This window comes from Drosophila yakuba, chromosome 3L (assembly GCF_016746365.2).
Source record: "Drosophila yakuba strain Tai18E2 chromosome 3L, Prin_Dyak_Tai18E2_2.1, whole genome shotgun sequence".
Taxonomy (NCBI): Eukaryota; Metazoa; Arthropoda; class Insecta; order Diptera; family Drosophilidae; genus Drosophila; species Drosophila yakuba.
Window position 1 is genome coordinate 9,319,895 of NC_052529.2, and position 24,451 is coordinate 9,344,345.

Below are 24,451 nucleotides of genomic sequence, written 5' to 3' on the forward strand. Positions count from 1 at the left end.
TCCCATCCCTGGACACTTGGAGGCTTCCCTGTTGAAATAATCATTTAGAGCTTGCCACACTGGTCACCACTAGCCAGGCATTCGATTGTTCACGAGCTGCAGATATGCTCGATGCCAAATGGGAATTTGATTTCAGTCACTCGGAAAAGAGACACAATAGTTTACAGCTCAAATCTGGATAGCACTATGAGTACGCTCTTTAAAACCTAAACCTAACCCAACCTCTATTGATTACCACGGATTCTAAGTTCAGCCTAACGTATATCCTTAAGTGCTGAATATTATATATATATATATATATATATATATATATTTCCGTGAGTGCTGATTATTTAGAATTGTGGTATGGCTTATTTGCCGCTTCATGGTCGACTTCCTGCTCAGAACTCAAAACTCAGAACTCAGCACTCACATCAAAATCGATTTCCGCCTGCCTTTGCATACGCGATGAACGCCAAATAAATCTTAAATTTTCATAAGCGTGCAGTGTGCTTGGTTGCTCTTCGCTGACGTTGCTGTGGCAGCTAGGAAATAACTTTTCGGTCGATTTCTCGATGGGATCATGAACTGGCAGCCACACTGCAGCAGCGCAGTGTAATTACAGCGCACGCAACTGGGGAGCACAGAGGCAATAAACCAGATCCGAGTTCTAGTTGCAGCTGTGTACAGTGCCGCCCATGAGCATAGGTGCACGAAAAAAAAAAGCCTTTCACAATGAGTTGATGAAAGAAAAACATTGTCTTAAAATCCATATGCATTATTCAGCATTAACAATTTACAAAAACCAGTCTGAAAGCTCGCTTTAAATATAACCGAATTAATGAGTTCCTTTTTTTGGTATTTTAAACTTATGGAGATTTCAGTTTCATGGCGACACTTTTGCGTGTTTTCAGCTGATTTCATGTTTACGCACCACAAATACAAACAGTTTTGATTGCCTTTAAACCGAAATGTTGACAGTTTTCGGCGGTTTTTCTCAGTTTTTCTCCGTGCACTGACTTAATTACAATGGCGGCAGCTTCCGCCAGGGCAGCCATTGAATACGGGAAGAAAAAAATGGGTTTTGAAAATGGCGAGGTGGAGGAAGGCACGAAGAGGACGTGGTTGCCACACATGACGATTGAAGCCGCCGGGCAAAATGAATCAGCAGCCAGGTGGAAATGTAACGAGCATTGTGCGGGCGTGCCGCGGAAAAGCGGAAAAAGGAAGTGGAAAATGCGGCGAGGCGGACTTGAGGGGATGCCGATGCAGGTGCACCTGTGTCCCCCATTTTCTATGGAGATGTGTTGGGTGTTGGATGGGCACAAGAGCCTGGAAGCAGGATTTTTGTGCAACGCGCCACACGCCGGCGGGTGGGCGAAAAGTTTTGTTCTGAAAGTAATTAATATTTATTCTCGCTGCCCAGCATAATGGGTTTTCTTGAGCTCTGGCCGACCAGCCACTAATAAATATTAGAGAACATCGTGTGCGTCCGCAAATAGGTTCCAGAGCTAAGCTGGAAATGTTTTTAATTAGCGTAGCAATGGAAATTGATTTTCCAACCTCTCCAATCCGCAGACCATGTGGCGCTGCAGCGTGTGCCGCAGGAAAATGGCATCGCGGGTGTGCATTCCGCAGGACTCGACGGACTCGATGCTGGACGTTCCGGTGCTGGAGGCACTGCAGCGGCGCCACTCGGACGCCAAGCTGGGCAGCAGCACGCAGACCCTGGCCCCCAGCAATGGAGCAGCACTTGCCCCGCCGCGAAGTCCCGAACTGCGACGCCACTCGGATGTGTCGCCAGCCTCGCTGAAGGAGTTGGAGCGGGTGAGTTGAGAATCAATAGAGGCAATTTGATATATTAAATTCATAACTACAAGATGGTTTTAAAGTTTTCCATTAGAGTTTGTCTCTTTAAGCAAACCCTTACTCAAATGATTACCCATGTGAAATGCATTTCAGCAACTGAAAGGTGGCCGCAGCATGGCGCCCAGTCGCTCCAACAGTCCGCCGCGGGGCGAGGGCCCAGATGGACAGCCCCCCTTCGGTGCGCCCCTGTCGCGCATGCAATCGCGCAGGGGGTCGCGGGTGGCGCGGCAGCACAGCTACGATGACGACATGAAGACCGGACCCGTGGGCGGCAGCATGGGCGGCGGTGGTCCGGCGCTGGGCTTGGGCGCGGATGGAGCGGGCCTCGGCATTCCGGCCATGCCACGCAGGTGTGCAGTTACTCTTAACCTGGTCAACGTAACCAGATTCACCCGCATTTTCTACCCCTCCACAGGAAGTCCGCCTACGATGTGTTTGCCCCCGGGCTGACGCAAGGTGGTGCCACTCCTGCCACGCAGCTGCAGAGGTCGCCCGGCGAGGGCGGCATCATGCCGCCCATCCAGCTGCCCGGATCCAGGCGACCCTCGTTCCGGGTGCCACATCCCTCGGAGGACATCCAGAACGACGACTCGCCGGGCTCGCCGGATAAGGGCAGCCCCGTCCTCACCGTCGACGATGACCGGCGGATGCGGCGACGCGGATCGCAGCTGTAAGTGTTTGATGCAATATGTTTGAAGAATGCATTTCAGTGTTTGATTTAAAAGGCTTAAAAAAGATATTAAAGGGTTTTATTTAAAAGGTTTGAAAAAGGCATTAAAAGGGGTTATTAAATATGTTTAAGGAATGCATTTAATCTTATGATGCAATATGCTTTAAAAAACACATTTCAGTACTTGGTGCAACATGTTTGAAGAATGCACTTAATAGTATGATTCAATATGCTTTAAAATGCATTTAATTGTATTCAATATACTGAAGGAATGCATTTAATTGTATATTTAAATATGCTTAAAGTATGCATTTAATTGTATGTATAAATATGTTCAAAGAATGCACTTAAGAGCACACCCAATATGATTCCATATTCCAGACCCGATATAGCCATGCTGCAGAATCGCGGTGCCCTGCCGGCGGTTCCGCCCTCCTCGATTCCGCCGCCCATGGCTTCATTTACGGGCCCCAATCTGGAGGATTTGGAGGCGCCGCGACGACAAACATCAATGGACGGCGAGGCCATACGGATCGTAATTCACGACGTGGATTCGGGCCCGATTTGTGCATCTAAGCGGCGCATCATTCTGCGCCGGGATCCCACGGACAAGGCGCACCGCAGTGAGTACAGAGCTTAGAGACGCAGACACGAGGCACCAAAGCCCCGGGCTTAGCTTAATGTGCTCCTCGAATGGCGTGAGACTGTGTGGCAGTGCACTGTAAACAAAACAGGGGATAGAACCAGTGATTTCCACAGATACAGATACAGATACAGATACAAATTGTGTAGCATTTCTTTTCATATAAGCTATAAGGTAAGGTACAGCACTTGGTTGATGTGGCAAGGGAAACGAACTGAGTTCGCATTGTTTGTCCACTCCATCCGGATTCGGTTGATGTTCTGCCCATGGAACCGCACCGGAAATGGGCAAGTAAACAGGACTCATTACAACGTTTGGTTATGCTAATTCGCCGGAGCAGCGCCGAAGTCGGTTGTGGGTATCTCCGGGTATCTCCGGGTATCTGTGTGGCTACCTTAATTCCCCCAGCAAAGTGCAGGAGCTGCGGGGGACGGCCAGGATAATGTGGTTTGCTCCCAGTGGGCCTTAATGAAACCCAAAGCGGAAGCAGTCTGGTAGCAGATTAAGCAACTGAGCGGATTTCATCGACATAAAGGCACCGAGAGCTCCGGATTCCGGATTCCGAGTTACGAGCTTTGAGTTCCCAGTTGCAGCAGCAAGGACACCCAGCACCACACACACACACACACACATACACCTACACACATACACATCCAAAGGACATTTAGCTGTTCGGCATTGTTGGCCAATGTCATTTGGGTGAGTGTGTGTGTGTGTCGGGGTTTTTTATTCCCTCGCTTTGTTTCCCACTTACTCTCGATGTATTTTAATTATATGCATTTTTGTTGCATACCTCAAGGGGCCAGTCAGCCAGGATAGCAGGCCAAATGAATTTTTAATTATCGACAGCGGACTTGGAGCATAAAAATCAATACGAAGAGTTACGTGAGCATGGGCATTAGGATTCAACGCCAATTTAAATGGGGCACTTTCGCCATCCCCCCTTCCAATTGAATGGGAAATAGGAATGGGAATGGAAAACTTTACGCCTGCTGGCCATAAATAATAATACCCCCGAATGTTTGGCATACACATACAGTGCATGCATGGCCGGCTCCCTTTTTGGCCAGTTCATGAACACATGCGGCAAAAAGTGGCCAACAGCCTGGCCAGAAGGCCAGAAGTGAGAAAGTGAGAAAGGCGCCATTCTCTCATCGACCCAGAACTGCAGTCTCGTCAAGGGCAAAGCCAATTTTCAGATTTCAAGCTGGTAACTAGAACACAAGGGTTTACTTTTCCATAATTGAAATGCACAGACATTCCAATTCTCATGTTTGAACTGAACTATGAAAAAACTACTTAAAATAGCTCTCGTAGCCACTCATAATTCGCTTGGAGTTCATGGCATTTGGAAGGATCTTGTGAAGAGCTCTTAACGAGCGCCTATAATACCAATAAAAATAGCTGGCCACCTTGCAGGTTTCCATACCATTTTTCCCATCGCTTAGCCAGCTGTGCGACGTGCGCTTGCTAATATAAAATTTCAATTTGCATATCATAAAAAAATGTCAATACCCAACAAATACGCACAGGTACCTGCAGCGCTGGCGCATGGAATGTATTCCATACTACAAGCGATATCGTGAGTTAAGCCCGCTCTCAGGAGCCTTGTCTATATATCTACAGCTATACCTATACCTACATATATATATGAGTATATCCATATATCCATGGCAGTAGTGGCTGCTTAGCTCGGCATATTTGATATGCAGCGAAGCAAGTGGAATTTTAATGTGCTAAACCATTTCCTTGGTTGCTGCTGCTGCTGCTGCTGCCTGGCCTTTGTTGTACAATACACCTCATGCTCATGCTCATGCTCAAGCTCATCCTCGTCCTTATCCACATCCTTGTGCCTGACAGGAGCCCTACGTCTCCTTAGCCACAGCGCTCACACACATACACACACATGGCTTGTGGTTGTGGCAGCTGTGCTGGAATTTCGCCTTGATGTATTGACGGCGCTGAATGGCTTGTAATTTAAGCGCAGCGCCCCAAAAAACATGCTACACTTTTTGCGTTTACATTCGCACAGGTGCACGCAGGTGAGCGTAATTAGTCGCTGCACTCGCATGGCTAATTAGGCATCCGATGGCGATGTGTAATTCAATTGTAACCAGGCATCACTACGGCGAGCTCTTCAATTATGCATAGCTCCAAATGTTCCGATAGCAACTGTTAATCGCGACGAGGCTCTTGGCCAGGTGAGAACAGGTGAGGGGCCAGGTGTAGCGGCAAATGGCGCCTTAACACGCCTAATGAAATTTTATACAGTCACATACAGTCACACACACACACACACCCATTTATTGGGGCGACGCACGAACCTCCGGTTCTGGCATTGCGTGCTCGCTTTCCCCAGCTACAGGTGGCCATGTGCCACGCCTCCTTTGGCCCACGTCGTACAATCGCTCGCTTGGCTGCTCTTCATAGTTCTCCGCCTCACAAGTCACTCCAAACGAGCCATATCCCATACTCTACACAAAGAAAAACCTAATGCATCCTATATGAATAACATATAGAAATATGAAAGACTCAGTTACTAGGACACTTTTCATTACAGCATGTTGGAAACTCGATTTTGAATCGAATGAGATCAGCCAACTTGTTTCAATCAAAGGGTGCTGGCATTTGCCGGCTGCTGCCATCGTCTTAAAATGGCTTATTAGTTTAACCCACTGAAATCCTGGTTGCCAGGACACACGAGTAGTATCCTTGCACGTCGCTAGCTCTGCTAGTTTAATTAAGAGACAATTTTTATAGCAGCTGATAGAAGCCACTAAATCGCTTACGCTCATGACTCCATGACTCGTTTTCCCGCACAGGAAAAGGATGCACAGTTCCAGCGTGGGATTCGATGGCCACGAGGGACTCGAAGGATGCAGGCAGGTGTGCATCGATTAAGTCGTTCGATGTGTGTCAGCTAAAAGTTTGCTCACTTAATGCCATTACGAGGATGTGGAGCATGTGTGTCTGCCAGGCAGAAAGGATGCAAGGACATGGCACAAATTAAAAAGTTGCCAAAGAAACGCAGGGAGGGAAACTTTAAAGGTACAGCTTAGGGATAGTTTTCCAATTAAAGTGGCTTAGGCCAGTTAAAGGGTACTGGCCTACGAAGTGAATCCTGTCTGCCTAAATAATGACCTATGTACATACAAATGTTGATTCAATTTGCCAGCATGTTTACGGCCCTTGGGCGAACAAAAGAAACGGATACCCAAAATGGGAATATGCCCCTGGAACTCCGACCCGCTGGCCATAAAGAAACACACCTTTGTGTGGCTGTGCCGGGCGGCTTATTAAATCCCAATGATGGCCACATAAAAAATCGTTGGCCATCCGACAAACAAATTGTATCATAAAAGTCCGGCCCGCCCAGAAATGGCAAATAAGCACGAAAAAGGCCAAGTGGACAGTGGACAGTGAAGGACAATGAGACAAAAGGACATGGAATACGGCCAAAACAAGGAGCTTACCTCCACTCATGATTTTTATGGCCAAAACGAATCGAAAATTTCACTCAGCTTCATGTTAAGTGCGGGCTTTAAGGCAAATGGCAGCACTCAGAGAGAAACTAAGTCAAATATACATAAATTGACACTTGGTTCTATTTTCAAAATAAACATTCGACTTTTGGTAAACTTTTAATAGAGACGAAATAGTCATGTTAGCTGTTGCTTTAATAAATTTAAGCGAGTTGCTCTTTGAAGTATTCACCAAAAACTTACATTTTTTTAAGTGCATCAATCGCGATTTGCGAAAACCGTGGCGTCATCGAATAATTTGGGCCTTTTCCCCGCTGACAGCAAAAGGATTTGCGTTTTATTTATATCGTTTTTATTGCAGTCTTAGGGCGAGGGTCGGCAAAAAAAGTTTTGATTAAAAGACACTCAACAAACAGCGGGCTGTAAGAAAATGTCGCCTTATCCTAATTGGGTATCAATGCGCCTGAATCAACAGCGACGGCGGATGCGCAACATTTTATTGCATACTACCCAAGTTTGCCGCCATTTCGTGCGCAAAACTTGGACCTGCCGTGCTGTCCTTCCGGCTCCTTCCTTCTTCCTTCTTCCACCAGCCCTCAGCTGCCTTCGCCCTTTATCCTTCGTCCTACCGCCAGATTCCTGGAGATCTCACCTTGGAGACACAATTTCATTGTCATCGCTGCTCCGGTGGCTGGTTAACTTTCCTGGCCATTGTCTGCAGCTTTTTCGTCCTACGGCGACGGAAATCCGCTTTTCCAAGTTTTCGGTGCACAAATTGTTGAAATTAGTTTTCTGCGCCCAATGATAAGTACTTGAAACTGAACTGCAGGCCCCGAAATTGCAATTAAATTAATTAAATTGTTTGGATTCGCCAAACGAAATCTTACAGCTTGGAAACGCTTTTCGCTTGGTGAAATTATTTTGCGAAACTCACATATGAAGTTTAAAGTATGGAACTGAAGGTATACAACGTAATGCCGCTTTAAACTAAATCTGCTGCCCACATTAAAGCAGCTTGGTCACTTAAATTGTTATAAATGTGCGAGGGGTCAAGCTTAAGTTGGAGAATAAATTTGTGTCAAATTTGGGCGAAAGAAAAATACTGAAAAATCCACAGAAGCGCACATTCATCTGCACAGCCAAACTCGCTGACTTGGCAAAAAAAAAGAAAAGAGAAAACTTAGCAGACAAACACAAACAGGGCGGGCGACATGGCGTATACGCAACGTGGACTTCGCTGGGTTTTTCCGTTCGGTTTGGCGACTTTTGTGGCACTGCAAAGTGCAAATGAAATCAACGCAAATTGTTGCCACATGCCCGAAATTTGTATCTGTATCTGCGAGTACGTGCCTAGTCGCAGTCTCCGATTTTTGGTCCAGTTCAAGAGCCTAACTATTGATTATTCCATCGCCTTCCCGCCTCTTGGCCTAATCGCTCAGCGTGTCAGTGAGGCTCTTATTAAATCTGACACTGTCTACTCCCGCAGCACGTGGCTTTGGAATGCGCGTCGTCGGCGGAAAAACCGGAGCCGATGGCCGTCTGTTCGCCTACATTGTGTGGACCGTTCCAGGAGGAGCGGCCGAGAAGAATGGCCTGCAGCAGGGCGACAAGGTGAGTGTGGGTGTTGGGTGGTGGGTGGCTGGTTTTGGCCAGCCTGTCATGATTGGTAATGACTCAAAGGGTGGCGAAGTGCGGCCAACCGCGGTGAGCACTCGGCCAGATGGCAGTTCTAAATTAATAGCACATGATTGATGATATGCGGCACGAGTCGCTGGGAGTACACTGTAAATAAAGAGAAACACTTCAACAAGTTGCACTGCACCTTGCATTTGTAACACATTTGTATACTTAAAACCCTTAAGTTGGAAATGATGAAATAACTTATGTCTTGCATGAATAGATACTCGAATGGAATGGAATGTCGCTGATCGACCGGAGCTTTGAGGAGGTCTGCTCCATCATGGACCGAACTGGGGACGTTGTGGAGCTGCTGGTGGAGCATGCCACGGACTTCCGGATGTGCGATCTCTTCGATGAGAACCTGCCGCCCGGCAATGCCGGCGGTCAAAGCGGACCTCGCAGATCCGGAGACGGTCCCGTCGGACTGGGCCTCATAGCGGGTAAGTTGTGCACAAGGGATACCATCCTATTATTCTGTACATAATGTACCCAGCAATTCAATATATTATATATATGTACCCTGCAAGTAAACATTCACATAATTTTCATTTGTTGCTCTCGTTTCTTGTTACTTCTTATCGCGACAAACGAATTACCGAAAAAAATCCAAAAAAAAACAGAACCCGAAACCACCACAGACAAATCACCAGCATCGCCAACTAGACGGAAATTACCAAAAACTCCGGTATAAAACTATTTCGTTATACTCATTTGCGTAAGAGAATCCAAGCTGCGGCAGCAGTCGAGGAAGTGAACATACTATATTATTAATTTAGAGATACTACCGCCTAATGAGAACACACCGAGCTATGAGCAGCAAGCAGCAAGCCAAACCCAACTAAAACTAAAACTAAAACTGAAATTGCAACTGCAACTGAAACCATATGCATACGATATTAAGTAGCTATTAAACGCAGCTTAAGCATTGGCAGCAGTTTTTTCTCACACGATTTCAGCTTTCACAAAGTGCTCACGAAATGAATTGAACTCTTCGTACTTGATTGCAGCTTCCATGCTATGATATATATAAATTTATATATATATAAATACCCGTAAACTCACCTTTTCTATAGTCACTGATTCAACGATTTTCTTTGACCTTTTCGTTTTTGGTACACATTCATACCCGATATTTACAGTAGCTAAACGAGTAATATACTACTTCCTGATTTCTGTGTTTCCCTTGATTTGTTTTCCATTTTTGGATTTGAATTTTACTTTTGAATTCTATAATACAGTTTATGATTACTAACCATGCGAAATGGCTAAATGTGTTCATTGCTATTCTTGTCATATAACCACCAGATGTACTTACATATATTTATTTTTCGGTGTTGGTAGAACTTAGTGATTTCGAGAAACTACAAATATATTACTAACATGCCCAACTAACGTATGTAGACGGTTAAATAGCCACTAAGCGATTTACTAATAGGAGTGGATAGTCGAACTAGCTCAAAGCAGTTGATACCGATACAGTGCGTATCGAAATGTTTTCGTTTCCAAGTCTATTTTTCCTTGGTTCAACCTTCTTCTTTGCGGGCACTCGAATTGCCCCGAGATCACAGTAAGAACAAAGCACCAAACAATAGGGTTTTAAGATATTAAAGTTTTAACGTAACGTTCGTGTCTATGATATCTCGGCCCTCCGCTGGAGATTCCCTCGAGAAACGAATCAAATTTTGAGCTACTCCCCAGATCAAAAGTGAAAAGAGGAAAACATAAACACCGCTTGTGTAGAACTTATCTTTAGGCTCTACGAATCGATACAATAATAACAAAGGAACAAGACCTACTGAGAATCACAAGAAGAGAACTAATGTAAAAGGCTCGGTTTGGGCCAGTTATAATATAGTTTATAGATAAACCGAAATCTTTATAAATGTTACTAGTGCAAATTTGTAGCGAACAGAGTTTAACAATATTTGTGTGTGTTTTAAATGTTATTGACTTTATGATATGATATATATATATGATATATATATATATACTTACATATATGTAATCGTAAGCAAAATCGAAAACCAACCAAATTGGACAAAAAACAAAAACCCAAAGAAAACATATAGACGAAAATTAGTAGTTTGTTGTTGAAATGTTTAAATGTGTTTTTAAGCCAAAGTACCCGAGACACCTTATATCTGTATGGTACACGACTAGAGTCCGAGAGTTGTGCGTATTTGTAGACCCCGTACTCTCTCTATATGTCAGTCAGTCAGTGTTAGAGCTGTGTTTGTATATGTCAAATCGAAATTGAAACTGAAACCGAAACCGAAACCGAATCCGAAACTGAAACTGAAAGTGAAGTAGAAAGTGAAATGGAAAGTATGAGCGAAACCGGAAACGGAAGCGCAGGCGAACGCTTTGGAGCCCACCTACATACAACTCGTATTCGTAATTAAGAAACACATTAACGAAGTGCTAAACGGAGGAGAGAGAGATGAGTGTAGAATCATTTTCGAGAGCTAACTGAATTTACTCGTTTACCTTATAGCAGATGCTTTGTAGCTATGTAACTCCTGTCAGATGGGTGATAACTTAACATTGATTTCGATCACGACACTTTGTATAGACTACCCCTACTTGTAATCGTAACTCGTAACTCGTAACTTGTAACTCTTAACTTGTAACTGTAACTCTAACCTTATATTGTAACTGTAACTAATACCTGTAACTGAATTATGTACTAAAAATTTATGAGAAACCTTTACAAAAGTCACATGGGCAGGTCACGTGCGAAAGTCCCTGAAAAGAGCTCCCTGGGAGATGGAATTGTGAATTGTGAATTGTGAAAAACTGATGAAACATTTTTTAGATTATCCGCACTAACCACAGCTAACCGAGGTTGAGATATTTATTTAAATCCATACTATATATGTATACATTTACAACTCAACGCTATACGATACTTGATTATATATATCTATATACAACCAGTTAATAGTCACTAATGCGTATACCAGCGTACCGAAATGTGCTAGCAACCTAAATTTAAAACTGAAAAACGGCTAACAAAGAAATGTGAAAATAAAGTCTCTCTATTTAACTGCAAAACAAACCGAACATCGTGCAAACAATTGCGAATCTCTTGCCTGGACTTGCTTTATATCCTTTCGCAGCAGACCCGCATCTCCGTAACTCCGCATCTACACCATCTACATAGTAACCACCATCCGCCGATCCACCCAAATCTGCCAAACCCCGAAGCCATCAGTCAAATGGTAAATGAACAAAGCAACTCTATCCCAAGTACCCTGTACATTCAGCATACCCAAAGCCCAATTAAATATACGTACTTCAGCCTCGCCTCTGTACAGTTTTAGCACCCAGTATATCAGTATATCATTATATCCCTAGCGAACAAACAAACTATTATGATAATATATATCCCCGACCAAACAAGAAACCAGTGTAACATAGCTAGGTTCTATAAGATACTTTGTAAAGCCCTCCCCTCAGCCAATGATATGTATTGTAAAGTGCGCTTTCTCTTGTTTTTATGTAATGCTGCGTTCTTTTCGCCTTGGTTCCATTTTATTTATTACGTATACGCCCTGTTTTCTCTCTCCTGGTTTCCTGCTGCCGCCACGCTGTGTCCCCTGTACACAATTTCCACCTCCACTTCCACCTCTCTGTCAATTTATGAGCTTTTGTTTGGCTTTCGCTTAGCAAATGTTTACCTTTACTTTCGTCTCGATTCTACCGCTTCGTTTCGTTTCGTTTGGTTTTGGATCTGTCTGTTCAGTTTGGCTTTGCATAATACCCGACTACTCTTTAATTATGCCGCTCTCCCGCAAAATACTATATATATCTGTGAATCATATAGTGCCGTAATTGTTCGTCTTCCGAAGAGAAGCCCTGTACCATAGATTTTAATACATTAATAGACACACACTTTCCGTAACGAATCCTTTCAGTTTGCATTTGCTATCCGTCGAAACAAAAGCTTATTGTGCGCTAATGTACCACCTGATGTTCGTGTTTAGATAGAGACGATCAAGCCAGGTTTTTTGCTACCAGAAATACCAATTTGTCACCAGGGTCACCAGGATACAGAGCATTTAGAACAGAGACACAACAACATACAAGATTTTCAGTTCAATTCGTTTAGTTTGCCTGATTTGCGATTCCATTTAAGTTGGTTTCCTCCTAGATTCCTTGAGTACATCACTTTGATTTGTTTGCATTTTGCCTAATTTGCATAAACCTACGCCTAAGTTTGACTAGCATTTAGTGGCTCTTGAATCTTAAAACCGATTAGCATTTCTCCTAAACAACTTCGACTAAACAACTAAAATCACTTACGAATATACTATTTACTATATAGATAACAACATGTGCTGATTGTATACAAACTCAATTTTCATTTCCTGTACAACCAAATGTAACCCCAGCTGGCACGAGTTATGGCTATAAACAAAATAAAACTACCAATGAAAACAGTAACCAAACAAGAATCAAGACCTCGAAAAGCGAGGCGAACAATAACCAAAAAAACCGAAACAATCTAAATATATGTACAAAATTAAAAACCGAGAGTAATACGACTGTCATTATTCAAATTGATGGCAGATTGATTGACCCTAGAGCTGTGCTGCTTCCACGCGACTGATTGATTGATTGATCTGTTGAATGTAATCAGTTAACCCACAATATGCATACGACTTCTAAAAGTATAATCAATTCGATTTGAATTTGAATTTAAAGCAATAAAACTTGTCTTTGTTCTTCCCCTGCTCCCCTGTAAATATCCTTGCAACGTAGCATATGGCATCTGTAATAAGTGTTTAATTCTTCTGTATATATATATATATGTATGTGTATGTATGTATATGTATATATGTTTTTTGTGGCCCACCTAGCTGTCAATGTCTATGTGTTTCCATTTACTGGCATGCCTCTGTTTATTATTCATACGCAACTTTTGCCGCAAACTTTTATGTCACTTTGAGTTATCTTCCAGAGAAAAAAGGGGGAATTGCGGTTGCCAAAAACTTTGCAGCACACTGAAGTGCCCCCAAAAACCAACGGGCAGGTGTCAAGTGGGCGTGTGGCTTTCCCATTGCGGAGGAAATCATTTCCCAAGGGGGGGAGTCACCCGGTGACTTTTTGTCTTGGCGGACTTGTCAGCAACAGGTGCTGACGTCCTTTAATTGACAGCTGGGAGGCATAAAATGCTGCGAATGCTGGAAATGTCGAAAATTAGAAAACTTTTAACAACAATTCAGCCCTGGATTCCCTTTTTTGCGCCTTTGCGCGACGGCCCTTGTCATTATTATTATCGACTACGACGATGGGCCTACAAAGTTTTCAAGTGCTTAGGCTTTTATCGCCGGCGCCTGCCTGATGCCAGATAAACTCCAATAATCCAGGCAGTACATGTGCCTGCTTACCTGTAGATAAAAATAAACATGCCACCCCCAACTCCCCTCCCACTTATAAGTCAGTCGCAACACGAATTCGATTTCCACAGATGAAAAGTGCGCGGCATAATGTAATATTTTTTTCTTTTTCGCTCGTAAAAAGTTGCCGAGCAACAGTTCGCAGTTTCCAAATACATATACACCTACACACAGACATACACACACACACACATGCGTGTGCTTCTGTGTGTGGGCACCATTTCCGCTCGCAACACGTTATTGCAATATGGCGGCTTCCGCTGCAGATCCGCCCTGGAGAAAGTCAATTCGGACGTGTGGTTGTTGCTGCTGCGCATGTACACGCCATGAATATGTTATGAAGCCACCAACTTACCAACTACTAGGACACGGCAAAAAATAATAAGACCCAAGGGCAATTTACAGCAGCCGATTGGAATCGTTTTCGCTGGCTGCAAACAATGTACACCTCAAATACACAGTAGGCTAAACTTTTGAAAAACATGCCTGCAGTCACGAGAATCAAGTTCAGTGACTCTATAGCTATTAGTTAGTTAGATAAGCTATTGAATCAACTGAATTACCAGTTGAAGGGAGCAGAGTTGACGTTTTTCTTGGTGCACACATACCACATACAGTTCGAGCAACAACTGCAGCCTTCATGCGCAACTGCACCGCAATGACTTCCGTTTTGGGGCATAGAAAACGATAGACAGAGGGCCTCGAGCAGATTGCATTTGCGGTTCGCTTTGTTTATCTGTGCATGGGCATGTGTGCTTTGCCTTTTGTAAATAGAGAACACATGCACATCGCTCTGTTCGCAGTGTGCGAACATCATAATTTGCATTATGTTTATGTGCCTGCCTTTCAGTTTCGTATTTCGCATTTCGTATTTGTGTTTGCCCTCAGGGGAATGCGTTGCAATTTAACTGGCATGCTGCACAAAACACCCACCACCCACTTGCCACCGCCCCTTCGTTCTCACTCGTTTAATTAGTTTTATTTACGTTTTGATTGCTTTAATTTGTTGTTCAGTTATGTACACACCCACATACACACACACACACATGGAGAACACAACAAAAATAAAAGCGAAACAAACACGCAAGTTTTCAGAGAACAAGAAAACCAGCCGAACAACTGTAAATAGGCAGACAAACAAAGTGCTTTTGTTTAGGCTCTAGGCTAATGAATCTAGACTATGCCATATCTCTACTATATATATACAAATATTCCTAGCGATTGTTAAGAGTTGAATAGCGTCAGGCATTCGCAGTTGGAGCCTTTGTGAACCGTGAACTAACGAGCTTTTTGGTCGCCACAGGAGCAAATTGCCCGCGAGAAGCTGGTCACCGGAAGGGTCCAGATCCAGGTTTGGTACCATGCCGAGCGCAGCGAACTGGTCGTCTCCCTGATGGCCGGCGATGACTTGGCATTGCGGGACGAGGCCTACGGACACGGCAATCTGCCCGAGGCGTACGCCAAGGTCCGCATTCTGCCCAAATGGTGAGTGCAAGCGTAATGGTCCCTGCTCGGGCGCCATTACCAAAACGACAAATTAAAGACAACAACTTAATAACTCTTGGTATAAGTAAGCCATCCAGAAATCACTAGGGTTTTAAAATCTTTAAAAACTCTTTGAAAGTATGCAACAACCAGCACTAGTAAACAACCCTGGAAATTTCTCTGACAACCTCTTAAACTTCTATTAACACTCTCCTACATTTTATTCCCACCTTCAGTGGCGATGGCTGCGTGCAACAAACGGAGGTCAGCCGACCCACCCAGAACCCGATTTGGAATGCTACACTGACCTTCGGTCATGTGAAGGCCGACACCTTGATGGATCGCTACATAGACATCCAGCTGTGGGACCTGGTGCCCCACACCGAGTCCATTTTCCTGGGCGAGTGCAGCATCGAGCTGCAGCAGGCCTTCCTCGACGACCAGGCCATCTGGTGCCGCTTGGAGGACACCAAAGGGCTGCGTGGCATTAGCATCAGCAAATCACCGAGTGTATCCCCACGCGGCTCCATCGCAGCCGGAGCAGGTGCACCCAGTGGCGATGTTACTCGGTTGCTGCGTCGCGACTACAATATGCAGCGGTCCAACTCCGATGATGTAGACTCCATCGGAGATGGAACTTCACTGCTGCATCCGGATCACGCGTGGATAGCTGGCTCGCGACGCGGTTCCTCCCAGTCGGAAACCATGGAGGTGGAGGTCTACCAGCTGGGCAAGGACTTCTCGCGCTCATTGCCGGGTTCGCGTCGATCGAGCTTCCAGGATGCCGAAAAGAATCGGCTGGAGGAGGACGCCATGGCCACGCCGCCCACCTCTTATTTGGTGGGACGGCGCCGTTCGTCCGTGGCTCGGCGCGATCCGGATGAGATCTTGAAATCCTTGAAGGCTGTCCGCGGTGAGCTGGGGCGCACCATGAGTCTGGGCACCGAGCAGCACAAGCGCATGGGATCGAGACGTGAGTAGGGGGAGCTACACTCAAAAAAATTGGGTTGACATAAGTCAAAGCCCAAGAGCGCCAAGCGAATAGCACAACTAAGCGAATGATTGAAGTCTTTTATTATAGAAATTCATTTGGTTGAACAAAATCCCCACAGTTGCTCAAAAGAAGTCCCTGCTCGGTTGCCAAGTTGAAATAAAACTTGTAATCACAGTTAATTAGTTATGCTATGAGTTAAAAGCTCTTGAGAAATTCACTTATGTCAGCCAAATGGGGAGGGTTCTGAATTGCCAAAGGAAATCGTTTCAATTAGTATGATTTTCCCTACCACAAAGCCGAGATCTGAGCCACTCACTGCAAGAAAAGTCTTGCTACCTTTCACCACTTCTATCTGCTATATTCCTGTGTCTCTGTGCATTTCCTTTAATACCCACTAAAACTCAACTGTGCCTTGCTGCTACATGCTATGTGGACACCCACTATACCACACATTGCATCTAACACGAATAAATCTGCCACTGTCTCTATCTAATAACTTCTTCCATGTCTTTCCCCATATTAGCCACAATATCGGTGTCGCATTATCAAAGCTTTGACACACCCTACACAAACTGGACAAAACACTAAACGAAACGAAACGTAACGAAAGCCCAGCAAAGCCACACAAAACTTAATTAAATCCAATGCAAAATCAAATAAACTATGCATAAAGCACTAACTAAAGCCACTTATTTAAAGCCCTCAGCACCTGTCAGTTACTCGTAATTCTTTTGCTTAATCTAATCTAATGAAAAGGGCTCACTCTCGAGTGGCCCAACAACCACCACACTGCACCACCAGAGCAACCACAAATGGTAGTAAAACAGAAAACCAAAAATTGTTGAAAAACCAAAAAAAAAACCTTAAACCCTTTTGTAAACTATACAAGAAACTAGAAATACCTGCAAATTGAGCTTAGCAGCAAGTATTTAACAGACATAAAATGCATAGAAAGCAAGAACTACAGTATGTACCACACTAGAAACACCACCAAAAACATCACTCACCACCACTGGTAAGAATGCAAAATGAACTTGAGTTGAGATTGAGTTGCGTTTGGCATTTTGGTTTCTTCTCTTTTCAACCTTAATTAGCGCCGTAAACCTGGAGTTCTCGATTCCAGCTAGCTGCATGCAAGCCACCTAATTAACGCCCACTTTCACACACAATTACTTAGTTGTATCTGTCTACTATTTACAAACATACATACGTACTATATGTGCTCGCATGCATGTTTTCCGAGCGGTGAAAAGCCGAAATCTCATTACACACTCATCCAGGCTCACGTACTGCTTGATAATCCACTGGAGGACACGCGGGTCACATGAAAACTTCTCGTCTGCGGCTGTGGCTTATTTAAGCTTATTGATGCTATTTTCACAGCCCCCCAAAAAACACAAAAAAGTTGCGAAAAAGACACAGGACAAAAGCCAGTAACTCGCAGTAAATTCGTGTTTAAAATGCAAAGCTCGGAGCGGGAAACCCCCTTATTACCTGTTGGCTTCGCAACAGTTCGCCGCACTCATAAACCCTTCAACGCCCCAGCGAAATAGCTGAGCCTTGAAATTAACTTTTCAAAAGCAAATGCGAAATATGAAAACTCACAGCGACAGAACGCAGACAACAGAACTTTGCCGAAACTCGCATTTCCCAGAGCCACAAACAAGCCGTTAAATATGAAAATAAGCAGCATCGCTGTCTGGGAAAAGTCCTTTATATACACACACACACTCCTATATATATATACATATCACATATGTAGCACATAATACAAGCTGTATTCCAAATTGACGGCTCCATTCTCGCTGGGGATCCTTGCTGCCAAGATGTCCTCATTGTAGTGCCAGTTCAGCAAAAAGCTGCCCGTCTTTGCCAATATGTTTTCTTACTTTTCGCTTCCCATTTTCCTTTCCATTCCTTTCGATTCCTTTTCGATTCGATTCGATTCGATTTTCTTGCTCGACAGTTATTATTAAGCCGCTTAGCGATTGCCTCGTCTTCCGTTTCCGCTTTGCCTTTTACGCACACACTCATATCCGCTGGGCTCCAACACACACCAACAGGGAAAAATCCACTCAAGACCCATAGTATAAACGCAGCTGTCGCCAAGTTTATTTGACGTTTATTTTATTTTCGGCTGGTGTACAAAAATATTTGAACTTTCGCCATAATCCTTTTTCCGGGGCCACATCAAATTTGTACTGCGTGCTGTGCGCCCAATTGATTGAATGATTGATTGCCCGATTGGCAGGACCGATAGGAAAGAACTCCCATGCATATAGCAAAACAAACGAATTCGGGCTTTGAAAAACTATGCTCGCATACAAATTTATTTACCAATATACTAATTTGTAAAGCTTGAGTGTTTAAAATGGGTTGGTAGCCAGTACACAAGCATGCCGCAGACTAGTAAAATTGAATTATTAATCATATCATTAGGGTTATGGGTAAAGTTATCGCTTACCTATGAGCACTACAATAAAGGTATTGAAGGTTACGTAGCAGCTGTGCGACAAGGTATATCCAACATACACACTGGTTATCAAAACCCCGGACCGACCTATCATAGTGATAAGAGCAAAGGCCTTGCCCCTGCAGATCAGCATAGAAACTTGTATTGCAATATGCAATGGAATAGATGGACTCTTACCTAAGATGAGTGGGTACAAAATCAATGAGCAAGGAACCGGCCAATCTGACGCTGCATATGAGCGGATCGATTATGGCGAAGAAACTGATCAGTATCAGGGTGGGATGCTCCATGAAGTTAAGGGCTACGCATCCGAGAATGGAAACGCAAACAAAGGCTATTATTACCGCTCGACGACTCAGCCAAATCAGGAACACACTGGTGGCAATAAAGAGGCAGAGGACAACGCATCCGTGTATCAATGGATCCTTCATTTGCTCATAGGTCAGGTGGCACTGCAAGAAACAGGGAGTAGAAAGTATTGGGACTGCAATGGAATACCCAAACGTACGTCTTTATTGCCTCTCGGCTGTGCACTAATGTGTTCCATGTGTTCACATATGGTATTCCTGTCACCAAACGTAGACGTAAGAACCCGGATTCGCATCATCCAGATGGGCAGAGCAAAACCTCTTGAAAGGGAAAAGGAAGAGATACATAAAGAGGCCAACAACTTTAAGGTTGGACTTACAGGCCCGTAAGGGTAAAGAATATGAAGAAGAAAAACCACATGACCTTGCCATATTTTACCATAAGCACCTTGGTCTCGTGACACTGACCGCGCTCCTCGTTTCTGGCAACAAGGATTAGAAATGAGTATAGGAACCCAAACTATGACACAACTGCATCCTTACGGTGGACGCAGGCGCGCCTGGGTGAGCGACTCCACACCCAGACTCTTCAGTGTAACATCCTTGCCCTTGTTCATACGGCAGACCCTTTCCATGACCTTCATGGCCTTCTCCTGGTCGTCAATCGACAGATAGTACTTGGGACTCTCGGGCAGGAATATGAGAAGAGTGGTTCCAATGATTCCGGGCAGCTGGTTGCACAGCAGCAGGATGCGCCAGCCACTGGGCTCCATTCGCATCGACAGCAGCGCACCGCCCAGAGCTGGAGGAAGGTGAAATCTGCTCATCTGAGGATAGTGGCGAATCGATTCTTACACGGCACGTAGATCATGCTTACTCCGAGGGAATAGCCCATGATGGTCAGCACCCTGGGTCGCAAGGAGACCTTTGTGAATTCACTCAAGTACGTCGATAGGCTGACAACAGACGCCACAATACTAAGCGTGGATGGTATGAAATCAATCGATGTAGAATTAGAGCACTTGGCTATACTCACAAGAAGCCACAAACTGTACGCACGGCCATGAAGCTCCAATACTCCGGCATGAGGGCCGAGATCAGGGAAAATATAATCGCAACGATTGATGCAAACCCGATGACCCTGCGTCTGCCGTACAGATCCGCCAGCTCGCCCCATATAAAACATGATATCATCTGGGCCGAGAAGTTGGCAGCCAATAACCAGGCCAACCGCCTGTCGTGTATTTCCATTTCACAACTAGCCCCTGCTATCACCACACCAAATCCCAGCTGCTCATTGGTCATCCAAATCTGCATTAGAAAGCAGCAAAACAAAATTATGAACTGCATCTTGCCGAAACCTATTCAGAACGAAATGATCAGGTGACAGGCTCATTATACGGAGCACGGCACTTACCCAGCTTGGTAAAAACCTCATCTATGTCACTCATCTTTGCACTGGCTATTAGTATTTCATTTCGTACAAAAGGCTTACAACCGGGTAATTTGTAATATAACTATTTGCAACGAATGAAACATAAATACAGATTGCTAGACTACGAGGCTTATGGTAAAGTCTTTATTTAAAAAATTTTCGTTAGTGCAACACGTAAAAATTAATACAAGCATACCATATTAAACTACGTCCTTGGGTTGAAAGACTGCCAGAACGACACAAACTGCGGAGAGTGAAGGTCTTAGGAAATCGAACATTCGGCTCGTTGGACCAAAGCGACACTTACTTGCCAGACAGATATTGAAAATATTAAAGGTTACATCGCAAGTGACCCTTATGAAAAGCCCAATCATGGTGCTGCCCAAAACGCCACCAAATCGCGCCAAGGATCTGACCATACAGAGTGCCTTGCCGCGCAAATTGACGGGCAGACAGTCGACCAGCACCGAGGTGGCCAGCGGGATCAGGACGCCAGGCAGGACCATCATTAGCACGAAGAAGATTAGCACCATGGTCGGCTGCTTTAGGATGTTTAGCGATAAGCCCATGAGAAAGGCAATCAAGATGTGCAGGGCAATCACATACTTCCGGAGCATGAACTGCACCAGCAGCGAGGCCAGTATGAAACAACCAATGTAGGTTAGGCCGTAGTAGACGGGATCGATCAGGTTGGTCATCTCGTCGTTGCATGGTGATGCCTCCTTTTTCGTGCCATTGATCACCTCGTGGTCATGCTTAAATGTTGGGTTATTATTGACCAGGTCGCATAAGCGATTCGAGCCAGAGTTGTCCATGTTGCGAATGACCGGAAACCAGATTCCCAATCCAATGGAACTGCAAATTCGTTAATAATTCGCCTTAACTAGTAAAGGTAAAGTGGATTTCACTTACGTGAAGAATATCCCAAAAATAAGCATGAGACAGATGAAAAACTTAAAGACTTCGGGTTTGGTAAAGAGCAGTTTATACTCGTATCCCACATTCTTCCAGAAGCCTCCGTGATCGACCGCACCCGAGTTATCTACACTCAAAGTAATGTCCATGTCCTCCCACTTCTTTCGGTTCATCCGGCATATCCACTGAAGGGCCAGGAGTGCCTTGTCCGGCCGATTGACGGACATGAGAAAGTGCGGAGTCTCCGGCACCAGACAGATGCCGACAAGGGCCAACCAGCCGGGAATCATGAAGAGCATCATCAGGAATCGCCAGCCCCGTAAATCATAGTTGCTGCTGAGGTCCACATGGAATTTGTAGGGCAGAATAGCCATGGCCACCAGTGGACAGTAGATCAGAGCTAATCCCTGCGATTGGCTACAAATGGCCACAGTTATGGGTCGCCACTTGACCGCGTGGAACTCCGCCAGGAATCCCACCTGCAAGGATGCAACCGCCGATAGACTGTAGGAGATTTTGGGAAATGCTCAAACTTTTTACTCCATTTCGATGCTCGTGCCACATACAAGGTTCCCACTATTACCCGTGCCACAGACAGCGAATAGAGCTCCGGCATGAAAGCGGAGAGCATCGAGAAGCACAAAGCTCCTACGAGTGCCAACCGGATAACGAACTTGCGTCCGTACCGGTCCGCCAGGAAGCCAATAAACAATCCGGAAGCAACCATCCCGCCCAGCAGAGAGTTGGCCAATAGGGTCCTCTCATTGGGTGAGGTATCGAACTCGCAGGAGGTCAGCACCACGAGATAGCCAGCACTCATGGACTCCGTTACGGAGTACATGTACACGAAAAAGCTCACCACGAAAATGATCACCTGACCACCCCCATAACCTGGTGAAGACCAACGGTTATCCATATTAATATATATATATTTTTTTTATATATTCTTTTACCAATGGTTAACAGGGCAGTGTCCACATCCACGGCCGGCATCTTTAAAATGCAGTAAACTATCTATGCCAATAAAACGAGAAATTTCGAAAATATGCAATTAAAAACGACTAAATTTTCAAATCATAAATGATTTAGATGTTGTTTAGCTGCATGCTTTGTTCAGTGTAGCATTTCCTTTTTCTTAACTTAGTCCTAGTCCTGCAATACCTTCCATTCTAATCTGCCAACAGCCAGTGATGGGAAACTCTGATTGGAAATCGAACTAAATGTATAATTCGGTTTTTTAAGTCATACATTTCCGGTACTCTTTACTGATTAATAAAGTTTTGAAATTTTTATAATATATTAGACAGAATACTTTAAGCTGCATGAGGTCCTTTACCAGGTCTTAAGTAACATGTGTTCGTGATCTTAGCTGGTAGTTTGTCTTAGCCTCTTAGTAGTTCGTAGTTTTCCCATCACTGTCGGTATTACTTGATACATTGAGTTGAGTTGAAAGCTGAAGAAGATTACGTAGGCGAATAATCTAACATAAGATTTCCAACTGAACAGGTGCCAGTCGCGTTGGATTGCCGAGCGGACCGAGTAGCCGCAAGAGTTCCGTCTTGGATTTGTCGCAGCAGCATCAGCAGCAGTTGCAGCAGCTGCAGCAGTTGCAGTTGCAGCAGCAGCAGCAGCAATACCTGCAGCAGCAGCTGCCCATGGGAGTGGGCAATGCCGACACCAGTCCGCCGTCCGAAGACGAGGATAAGCGTTACAGGCCGCGCTGGAAGGGATCGGGCAGCGTGTTGCCGCCGCAGAGTCCCAAGCAGGTGCTCTCCCGGCTCAAGCAGGCCGCATCCGCGTCCAATGTGGCCCAGGACACGCAGCGACAGGGTCAACTGCTGGCCACCAATCCGCTGCAGCAGCGCAAGAGCAGCGTGTTCCAGCTGGACGAGTCGCAGGCATCGCCTCCAGCGACCACCACCACCACCTTGCAGCGCAAGGGCAGCGTGTATGTGGCCAAGGTCACCGAGACCCCGCCCCTCGGCACGCCCACCCGCAAGGGCAGCGTCTATCAGAGGAGCGGAGTGGGCTTGGCTGTGAATAGCCCCGGAGCAGATAGTCCGCAGCGGAAGCAGTCCGTGTGCAAGACCCTCAGCGGCAGCTATGTCAACATATGCCCCCTCACGGGTGGCGAGTCCAGCTATGGCCTGAAGCTCGGCCCCTCGCAGATCCATCCCAAGGGTTACCGCCTGACCACCGCGAGGTACGGCGAACTGAAGATGGGTTTCCTGAAGATCAAGGGCAACGTGGAGGTGGAGGTAGGTGGATGTACAGACCTAAGAGTTAGAAGTTACTGTACCTCGTTTGCAGCTAATCTGCGCCCGTAACATTGTCAACGAGGACTGCGAGACTCCGCCGGATACATACGTGAAGTGCTACATCAAGGACGGGGACCGTCTGCGCCACAAGAAGAAGACGCGCGTGGTGCGCCACGCGGCGGAGCCCCTCTACCGCCAAACCATTAAGTACCAGGTGAGCAAATGGCCCATTGTTGTAATGCACCTGCCAACTGCCAGGTGACGATGATGATGCTGACGAGCAGCCAGCACTCCGCCATCCTGATACTGACCACGGCCACGTCCGGATGTTATTACCTGCCACCAGCATTGTAATGCGATTAATGGCCACTGGCCGCGCAGCATCGACGAGCCCAATTTCCGCGCCCAGCGGGTGGCAGATAGGTGGCCCAGCCTTAACCCTCTGCTAGCCCATGTCCTCGTTTTGCTTTAAACACCTGTTACGAGGAATGAGAGCCCTTCATTAGGAGTCATCAAAATCTTTTGATAAAAATAAATATCGTTTTATATCCGTTAGAGCAAAGGGATGTTCTAGATTCGTTGAAAAGTATCTAACTGGTAGAAGGAGCGTATATATATATATATAATCTTGACCAGGATCACTTCATCACGTTCGTCTGTCCGTTTTTCCCAATTTTCATCGAAATATGTTGACATTTCTCGTTCGCATTTTTACCAGTTAAGTAACAACTATCTGATAGTTGACTATAGCGTTCTCTTTTGCTTAAGAGTTAAAATTTATTTTTACAAACGACATAACTGAAGTTCAGTGGGCAAGCAGAGGGTTAAGGCACTGCGGGTGGGCCATATTTTTATTGG

General features: G+C 45.2%; 3 protein-coding genes across 8 annotated transcripts in view; 1 reads left to right on the forward strand and 2 right to left on the reverse strand.

Annotated features, from left to right (window-relative positions):
* LOC6533478 (regulating synaptic membrane exocytosis protein 2) overlaps positions 1–24,451 on the forward strand; it is a 58,697-nt gene that overhangs the window by 31,853 nt on the left and 2,393 nt on the right. For 2 of the 4 annotated variants that reach the window (XM_015194562.3, XM_039374929.2), the window contains exons 6-16: positions 1,558–1,806; positions 1,942–2,198; positions 2,264–2,518; positions 2,900–3,141; positions 8,130–8,254; positions 8,544–8,763; positions 8,944–9,008; positions 15,029–15,210; positions 15,447–16,183; positions 22,842–23,593; positions 23,646–23,807. In XM_015194562.3, the coding sequence (XP_015050048.1) occupies positions 1,558–1,806; positions 1,942–2,198; positions 2,264–2,518; positions 2,900–3,141; positions 8,130–8,254; positions 8,544–8,763; positions 8,944–9,008; positions 15,029–15,210; positions 15,447–16,183; positions 22,842–23,593; positions 23,646–23,807 (3,246 nt within the window). The other 2 variants (XM_039374930.1, XM_015194563.3) reach the window with 2 other exon arrangements.
* Positions 18,500–20,488, reverse strand: LOC6533480 (synaptic vesicle 2-related protein). The gene is made up of 9 exons (XM_015194564.2): positions 20,403–20,488; positions 20,022–20,346; positions 19,841–19,962; positions 19,529–19,787; positions 19,366–19,467; positions 19,186–19,306; positions 18,855–19,129; positions 18,669–18,796; positions 18,500–18,610 (listed from the first exon to the last, which is right to left on the reverse strand). Exons 1-9 carry the CDS (start codon positions 20,434–20,436, stop codon positions 18,549–18,551), a joined length of 1,428 nt encoding a protein of 475 aa, XP_015050050.1. The 5' UTR covers positions 20,437–20,488; the 3' UTR covers positions 18,500–18,548.
* On the reverse strand, positions 20,538–22,536 carry LOC6533481 (putative transporter svop-1). Of its 3 annotated transcripts, none has more exons than XM_002094156.4 (5): positions 22,289–22,535; positions 21,902–22,226; positions 21,333–21,839; positions 20,728–21,275; positions 20,538–20,664 (listed from the first exon to the last, which is right to left on the reverse strand). In XM_002094156.4, the coding sequence occupies exons 1-5, from the start codon at positions 22,326–22,328 to the stop codon at positions 20,621–20,623; spliced, it is 1,464 nt and encodes a 487-aa protein (XP_002094192.2). In that variant the 5' UTR covers positions 22,329–22,535; the 3' UTR covers positions 20,538–20,620. The 3 variants fall into 3 exon arrangements, with proteins under 3 accessions (XP_002094192.2, XP_039230865.1, XP_015050051.1); XM_015194565.2 differs by lacking the exon at positions 20,538–20,664 and having other exon boundaries at positions 20,815–20,962; positions 21,027–21,275; positions 22,289–22,534; XM_039374931.2 differs by having other exon boundaries at positions 20,538–21,275; positions 22,289–22,536.